The 9,115-nt window shown below is 36.7% G+C and overlaps 2 protein-coding genes across 2 annotated transcripts; one reads left to right on the forward strand and one right to left on the reverse strand.

Annotated features, from left to right (window-relative positions):
- The first annotated feature begins 862 nt into the window (after positions 1-862).
- Positions 863-3,624, forward strand: LOC112508823 (low-temperature-induced cysteine proteinase-like). The gene is made up of 5 exons (XM_025113612.1): positions 863-1,352; positions 2,306-2,541; positions 2,622-2,762; positions 2,846-3,295; positions 3,407-3,624. The coding sequence occupies exons 1-5, from the start codon at positions 884-886 to the stop codon at positions 3,485-3,487; spliced, it is 1,377 nt and encodes a 458-aa protein (XP_024969380.1). The 5' UTR covers positions 863-883; the 3' UTR covers positions 3,488-3,624.
- A 275-nt stretch (positions 3,625-3,899) lies between these two features.
- LOC112509848 (protein RER1A-like) lies at positions 3,900-8,596 on the reverse strand. Its single transcript, XM_025115038.1, has 3 exons — positions 8,190-8,596; positions 4,360-4,540; positions 3,900-4,270 (listed from the first exon to the last, which is right to left on the reverse strand). Exons 1-3 carry the CDS (start codon positions 8,573-8,575, stop codon positions 4,214-4,216), a joined length of 624 nt encoding a protein of 207 aa, XP_024970806.1. The 5' UTR covers positions 8,576-8,596; the 3' UTR covers positions 3,900-4,213.
- Positions 8,597-9,115: the final 519 nt, after the last annotated feature.

Below are 9,115 nucleotides of genomic sequence, written 5' to 3' on the forward strand. Positions count from 1 at the left end.
TTATCTTATATTTAAATATTTTAAAATCTTTAGTTTAAAAAAAAAACTTAAAATTTAATAGATTATATATTAATAAAAAGGCATTATCTATACTATATTATAAAGCCTTTGACTAAAGTACTGTTTATTGATGCATATTACTTAAAATTAAAAATCATAAGTAAATTGTACGTAAGTACAACTTATTAAAGATTGAATTTTGAATTTGTGTAACTAACTACAGATAAACATAATCAAATACGGGATAGACATCTCATTTTGAATATAAAAAATCTAAAATATAATTAAGATAATCATTAGTTATAACAAAATACTTAATTATTTATCTTTATAAAAATTATATTATTAAACGATAAATAAATTATTTCGTTATTAATTCTAAATTAAATTATAAATAAAATATTAAATTAAAGAAATTACAAAAAAAAAATCAGAACTTTGAATAGTAAATTTGATACTAATATTGATATAATATATTTTTTCCAAATTTTTATGATATGCATTATCGATTTCTCAAAACGATTAAAAACCATATTATATCAACAAAGATAAATAATAAAATGAAATATTAAAAATAAAAATATATTTTGTTATATTATTCCAGTACCCTTCTAGTATAAAAATTACGACACCATTAATTTATAGAATAATTATTGATAATTAAGAAATTTTTGGATAAAAATTACCGCATACCGGAATCTTTCATCTGAGAAGATAACGTTTACACAAATACGTATATAATTATGATTCTATTATTTATAATTATAAATATAATTGAATTAAAATATTCCAATACCCATCTCCTTTTTCCCCTTTATAAATCAATCACCCCCCTCCCCACCTCTTCCACTCCATTCTTCTTCTTCTCCTTCTCTCCTCAAACATGAAGCTCCTTTCCATGGCTGCCCTTTTGCTTTTTGCTCTTTTCAGCGTCTCATCCGCCATGGATATGTCCATCATCGGCTACGATGCAACCCACATGACCACCAACTGGCGAACTGATGATGAAGTCAATGCTATGTACGAATCATGGCTTCTCAAACACGGCAAAACATACAACGCTCTAGGAGAGAAGGACAGGAGGTTTCAGATCTTTAAGGATAACCTCCGGTTCATCGACGACCATAACTCCGGCGACCACACCTATAAGCTTGGACTCAACAAGTTTGCCGATCTGACAAACGAAGAGTACAGGTCAACCTACACAGGTATTAAGACGATCGACGCTAAGAGGAAGCAGCCTAAGGTTAAGAGCGACCGGTATGCGCTCCGGTCAGGTGAGGCGTTGCCGGAATCCGTCGATTGGAGGGAGAAAGGTGCCATCACCGGCGTTAAAGATCAAGGAAGCTGCGGTTAGTTGTTTGGATATTTTGCTTATTATTTATTTTAGAAAAAATAATAAATAAAAATAATTGATTGAATTGAGATAAAAAGCATATCATGATTGACTTATACAACCAACAAGTTAACCTAGTAGTTACAAAATAACCCTATAGCACTGAAAGGGTATTTTGGTAATTGGAAACCATAATCTGTTTCTTGCTTATTGGGTTTCTATGCCTCTTGTTTTATGTCATTAGAGGTGTTAAGAAACCTTATTTTGAAGCCTTGACTTAATGCTGATGATAGTGCTTACCCAGACACTCATACTATACTATCATATTTTGATGATCAAGAATTTCAAGAAAAATAAGAAAAAAAAAATTCTTATGAAATGATAAATGATTGATTATTCAATTGGTGAGCTGTTAGGGATTTTTTTGGTTGGTTTTCTGATAATTCCCGTATAAATAAAAGTTTACTGTATGGATTAATTTGTATTTTATAGAGGGTTATGGTTTTAACCACAAGGTGTTACCTGGTTGGTTTGAATTTGACTCTAAAGATCAAAAGTACCAAGAAGTCATAGGTTCAAATCCAAATCATATGTGGTGGTCTTGAGATTAGTTGGCTCCTATAGCGGGTTGGATATCTAGGTTAATAAAAAAAAAATAGAAGCTGGGTATTGGAAAGCTTACCTTTAGATAAGAAGAAGCTTAATGAATGAACTATTTTCTATTTCATTAAGCCACTACCACACTGAAGAAGCTGGCACATTAGGCAATCAACAAACATGGTTTTAGTCTTTTGTCACAAATGGCTTGAGTTTGATGTCAATCTACTTTGAGAAGCCTTTTGGATTTTCAAATCCTAAAGCCAAATTCATAAAGATTTGTGTAGACCAATTTGATTTCCTTGTAATGTTTACTAAAACATTCAAGTTTTGTAGTGAGATCTAATGGGATTTATGTTTGTTACATTGCAGGAAGTTGCTGGGCATTTTCAACCACGGGATCTGTCGAAGGGATCAACCAGATAGTGACGGGGGATTTGATCTCAGTCTCCGAACAAGAGCTTGTGGATTGTGATACATCCTACAATGAGGGTTGCAATGGAGGTCTCATGGACTATGCTTTTGAGTTCATCATCAACAATGGTGGCATCGACACCGAAGAAGATTATCCATACACGGGCAGAGATGGAAAATGCGACACTTACAGGGTTTGTACTTGATATTTTTCTTGTCTGAATACACACAAGTACCGGAACCTCTTGTGATTCTTATAAATTGCTTTATGCAGAAAAACGCAAAGGTCGTTTCTATTGATGGTTATGAAGATGTTCCAGTCAATGACGAATCAGCACTACAAAAGGCTGTTGCTAACCAACCTATTGCTGTAGCCATTGAAGCCGGTGGCAGGGATTTCCAATTCTACACTTCGGTAACGAATCATCGCAAATGCATAACATGGATATGAAATAACCCTTAAAGATTACGAGCTAATATATGGTTGAATCGATACAGGGCATCTTCACAGGTCAATGTGGCACAGCTTTGGACCATGGTGTGCTTGCTGTTGGCTATGGCAGCGAAAATGGGAAAGATTATTGGATCGTGAAGAATTCATGGGGTGATGCATGGGGAGAGTCGGGTTTCTTGAAGATGGAACGAAACATCAAAGATAGTGTAGGCAAATGTGGAATCGCAATGGAGGCATCTTATGCTGTGAAGACAGGTCAGAACCCACCGAACCCTGGTCCATCTCCTCCATCACCGGTGACACCTGAAACAGTGTGTGATGAGTACAGCACTTGCCCTGAAGGCACTACCTGCTGCTGTGTCTATGAATACTATGGTTATTGTTTTGCATGGGGCTGCTGTCCATTGGAGGGTGCTTCTTGCTGTGAAGATCACTACAGTTGCTGTCCCCATGATTACCCGATATGCAACGTGCGCCGTGGTACCTGCTCCAAGGTAACTTGTCATTCATGTTATTTTTGAAGTTAAGGTTTTTTCAGATGAAGGAGGATTATGTTTTTTTGTGTGATTAATAATGTTTGATGATATGATATATAATGGAAACAGAGCAAGAACAGCCCGCTGGAAATGAAGGCGATACAGAGGATTCTGGCAACACCAACAAAGGCGAAGAGGACAAGCGTTTGAAGAGGAAGAAGATCTGATGATACTTTTGTTTAATCGGATACTTGATTTGTAAATACTGCATTATTCATTCCTGTATTTTTGAATTTGAACTTTTATTTCAACTACTTAATTTAAGGATCATTTCTAGTTCCTAATAATTATTATTTATTATTTATTATTTTTTTATTTTAAAAAAAGGGAAGAAAAACAACCTTTTGGATTCAGTTCCTTGCTCTTAAAAGTGGATTTATTTATTGAATCAGCATCTTTTTATAAAGTTGTCTTTTTCTGAAATATCCACATATTTCACGAGGCTCTTAATCCCATAACATGGCTTGTTACAGAAGTTTCTATGTAACTATTATTCAGCTTGCACTTGAAGAACTAAATTTCCAAATAAGATTCAAAGGCTCAACAACAAAATCCTCCCTGTATACTAAGGCAAACACATAGTTATATGCCTACCAACAAGTGCTGACCCTCATTCCCCAAAAAACAGGATTCCATTTCAAAGATGGAAATTGAAAAATAAACAACTAGGCTTTGCTACAACAATCCATACATTGTCATTTACGAAAAGTCGCTACAAAAAAAATGACTATATTGTCCCCCCGTCGTTTCTAGGGTAGAAAAAGAGAAAATATTGCCACGTTTTCTTTCCTCCTAGGGGAATGCTGTCTTATTTGAATAAATAAACCAATGAACTAATTGCATCAATGTACCTCTAGTATGCAAGAAATGTTGAAGTCAAGGTCTAACAGGGGCTGAATCATCGACCACCTCTTCTTTCCTTCCTGTATAACGCTACAAACAGACGGGATGCATCTCAAATCAATTACAATTTACAAAGACTATATATGGGAATGGAGCAAAATGCGGAGGGAGGTTGTTACCCGCTTGCCAAAGGAGAAGGGAACATATCTATGTTTGATCATATGCATTATCTGCCTCCTCATTGTTGCAACAAACAGCACAATCCAATAGAATAATAGAATTGGCCAAAATACGGGCACATCAAACATACTGAAAAATGTCAACACAAAAGCAATGCAAACTGCTTTTGTAATCGAATACCTGTCAACACCACATTTCTGTCATCTGATTTGCAACCACGAGAAAGCATGAAAGAATGATTTAATTCACCAAATACCAACAAAGATATATGGTTTACAGATTGAAGTTGTTAAAGGGATAACAACTCAAGTACAGAAAAAATGTAGCATATTGTTAATTTCATCACAAGGTGAGAACACATGGGGTATAGCGTGCGACAAAATACAAATTCTACATGGTATAAAAGCCTCCATTGAAGAAGGCCAGAATGTTTTCTTCTAGCTCTAACTCCATCTTTAACTGTGCGTGGGAGCATGAGAGAGAGATTGAAAAAAATCAAAAATTCCTTCGTTCAATTTTTTTTACTGGGGGCACCCCCCCCCCCCCTCTCCCGACACCTAAAGTGGCCGTAAGCAAAGCTGGCCATACAAGCACAGCTGGCGACTTCAGATCACCAATCCCCATTGTTGTTGAGCATCACCAAATTCAACATTACTCTTAATGATTTGTATGCTAACCTCTTATGGTGTGAGCTACGTGTGAAGCACCATAACACAGCCTCTCATGTTAATGCTACAAGACCTACCATCAATGTCAATGTTACCAAGCGCAATAACAACTAACGAGGCAACTTTGGACCGATAGAAAGAGGTCGAGGATCTGGAAAAACAACTCATGGGAAATGAGCCCAATCTGAAGGAGGGAATTCTAACCAAACTAATTCTACCAACATAGGAAGGGAGAATGCAAGGACAGATCAGTGTGTCAGGTATGTGGAAAAATTGGGCATCCTTTTGACCATTCTTATCAACCTGAAAGCGATATAAATCTCTTCATGTGCCAACGTTATCTTTGATGAACTTGTTTTCCCTTTGCAGAGAAGTCTGAAATGTAGGGTAGCCCTCTCAATTAAGTAGCAGTCCCATATCTCTACCTAAAAAATACTTCCACCTATGCCTTTCAAGCAAATTCACTAGATAATTCTGCCTTATCTAATATGAGGATCAACAAAAAGTGACGAACAAGTTCTAGTGCCCTCTGAATCTGTCCCTGTAGGTAACTCGGCATGAGAGGCTCCAGATAGGCATCCACAAGCCAAAGAAATTTGCTGATGGAACAATGTATTCTCCAAATTCCAGGAATGCCTAGCCTTCATCTCATACTTTTGCTCTTCAACAACCAACCTGGAAACAAGCTATGGACACCGAACACAATGCCTTGTTAGAAAATTAGACTTGGCATCTGATCCCCCCTCAACGAGGATTGAATGTCTTTGACTGCGAATGGGCTTTCAATGTCAAAAGGAAGCCTGATGGGACATTTGATCGGTATAAAGTATGGTTTGTAGCAAAAGGGTTCAAGCAAAGATATGAAATTGATTGTGCAAACCACATAAGCACTCTGGTAAAACCAGCTATGTTCCAACTTATAATGTATTTAGCTATTTAACATGGTTGGAGTATAAAACAGGTTGAGTTCAAACTGCTTTGCCATATGCTATTCTCAATGAAAATGTATATACGAGACAACCACCAGGATATGAAAATGGAAAACTTCCTCACTATGTCTGCAAATTGGATGAAGTCCGGTTGATGGGGGACCAGATGGTTATAAGAAGAGGGAGAACTATATATCATGGATATCCTGTGATGAGATCCATAATGGAAATGGTGGTTAGGCGCCATCCACTTGGTTGTAGATTTTCAAGGGACTATGATAGCTGGTTGTGTTATCCGTTCATTTTTCTTTGGTCCATTTAACTTCCTGTAGTTGCTCATCCTCAGATTTGCAAGCCAAACTTTATCGCATGTATGCACTTTTTGGGGCAGCAGTTCAGGGCTACCAATTGCAGCTTAGGTATTTGTTCTTGATTGTCTTCTCGCTAAGGGACACATCTCATTCAATTGGTCCCAAATGCAACAATTTACTTTTAAAGTCCATCAATCAGTTGCATATTTTGTTAAAATATGATAGTTCACAATCCCCTGCATCGACGGCCTGGCATGCGACCTACAAGTCACATGGCCAAGTCACAGGGTGTTTATGAGCTGGAGCTATCATGGATCAGTCGCAGCATAGAGTGCGGCTTAGGCTTGCAATGCGATGACACTGGAGCAGGCCGTGTGGCTCCATGGCGATGGTTTGTAATTATTTTCAAACCCTCGGTACATCATTTGTGACTCGCATATTTTGGACCTCGCAACCTGGGTAGGTTGCCCACCGGCTTGCTAATTTCTATATTGGGAACTACGCAACATGCGCTTGCGATGCTAGGTCACCACCCTAGGTCGGGAATGAGCCAATAAGGGACAATTCAAAGCTCAATTTTTTATTGGCCTTCTCTTTAAAAAATTAGTTTCCTTTCCTTATTTACAAATTCCAGACACCTTGGAGCATTGTTGATCATTTGTTGGATCATTGATCTTGTAAGTTGCTTATAAATGCCATTTGGTTATAAAACCAATTTGTCTCTTCTTGTAGACATGCATGATCACACCGATAGTAGAACCACGATAAATTTGGGTGCTCGTTTTGCATGCCACTGATATTATTGTGTATTTATGATTGTTCTTGCCTTTACATTGCTGTGGATTGCTTACTGTGGATGAATTGTTGAACACATATTGCCAGACCTGTCATTTCACATTGTTGTATTGGATTTGTTTACATTTAGATTCCGGTTGTTATTTGGGACCTTCGGGATCATTTGTTGGTTATCTGTGGTGGACATTTTCCCGCACATATTTATCATCCCCATTTTTCTTAGTAGCCATGAAACAGTTTTCTCCTTGCTTTCAGAATTGTCTTCAATTCAACCTCACATCCTTGGCATCATTCCTTTTTGATCAAATAAGCCTCTTGCAAAAAGTGCAAGGTTGTCTATGGTGAGAATTGTTAAGCTCAACTCCATCATGTCCTTCATATCTGGATGGGACATTGTGCATGGGAATTGTCAGATTGAATTCATGATTAAAGATTTGCTATGTAATATCTTATCTTAACGTTGTAATTTCAATATCTCAATGTTGTTTGCTCCTTTCGCTTTGGTTTTCTTGGGTTAGTTCTCACCTCAAATGTCTTGAAACATTTGCCCATAGATCTTTCCCAACAACTGATACCTATCTTCAGTTTTGTTGAAGAGTTTTGATCGGTATACCCTTATTTTTGCCAAGAGAAAATTTATAATTAGTACATAATATTTCATGTCATGAACATAGATGAAGCAACTATTAGAGTCTCCTCAGATTGAAGCCACCAATTTGCCTCATGCTTACATATCATTTCAATTACAGATCATTTACTTCTTTAAATACTTAGTTCAATATCACATTTCGATCAGGTAGGAATCATAAATCACAATGGCAATCTACATTTGGCCTTTTCTGTGTTAGGAACTATAACCTATAATAGGGTTTCTTAATTGTGGGATCATGAAATGAAAGTGACAGCGTTTCAAGGGGAGGAGCAGAATGTCAACCAGGAACAGAATTATGGAAGCAATAATAGACAAGATAATATATGTATCAATTTAACAGAATCATATGTTAGTTAAAAGACCTACAAATAACATAGGCATTCTAAGCAAAAAAAGGCATCGATCTGGCTCTTGATTACACATAGGCTACGGATATATGATTAAGATTACAATTAGGTTAAAAAATGTACGCACCAGAACTTAAATTCGGGAAGGCGGCGAACAAAAGGGCGGAATTCTTCAGATCCATGGGTTGGTAAGGCAGGATCATCAAAGAGCTCTTGATACTCGGGATCAACCTGAGGGGAAAGGAAAGAGATAAAGAGCTGAAGGATGTAGATTCCAAGGCCGTAGGTTATGACGTAGTAACCTTGAACGAAGAAAACGCGGAGGAGGTAAATGAAGAAGATAACGCAGAAACCGACCCAACGGTGGAGGACGTATGGCGTTGACTTATCGAGAAGGTATTGGTATCTTTGGGAGACGGTGTAGGTCCAGCCGGTCAAGGCAGAGGATGTGTGAACGTCATCCCCTCCACCACCGGCACCACCGCCATCACCACCACCGCCACTGCCATTCATTTTTTGCCTCCTTTATTATTTATTTTTTATTCATTGTTTTTGGTATTTCTCCTCTTTCTGAACGAAAACAACGGTCGTCTCTCTCCAACGTATCTTCCTTTGAAATTCAGTTTTCGGCAAGCTGGCTGTCAAGCGGCTTATAAATTAATTGATAAATATATAAAATGATTAAAAAAAGATATTTTAAAAAATTAATTAATTATTATATATTATAATATAATTAAAATAATAGTTAATATATATAATAGTAAAAAAATTAAAATAATATAATATGAAATAAAAGAAAAGTGAATGTTTAAAGCTTTTACGGGCTAGAATCGTCTTCTTGCTGTTGTTGAATATGAAGTTGTGATCAGCTTAGCAGTAAAGAGCTCTTGTTTCGTATTTGGATTACGCTTGAACGACCTTTTCTTTCTGAGTTACAACAAAGGTAGTTCAGTAAGCCTCGTCATGTAATATGACCAAAGTTATTATGTATGTTTTTAAGAAAAAAAAATCTACATTAATTGATGGTTTTAAATAACCGTTACATAATTCATA

This window comes from Cynara cardunculus (genome assembly GCF_001531365.2).
Source record: "Cynara cardunculus var. scolymus isolate 2C chromosome LG 3, CcrdV1, whole genome shotgun sequence".
In the NCBI taxonomy this organism is placed as follows: Eukaryota; Viridiplantae; Streptophyta; class Magnoliopsida; order Asterales; family Asteraceae; genus Cynara; species Cynara cardunculus.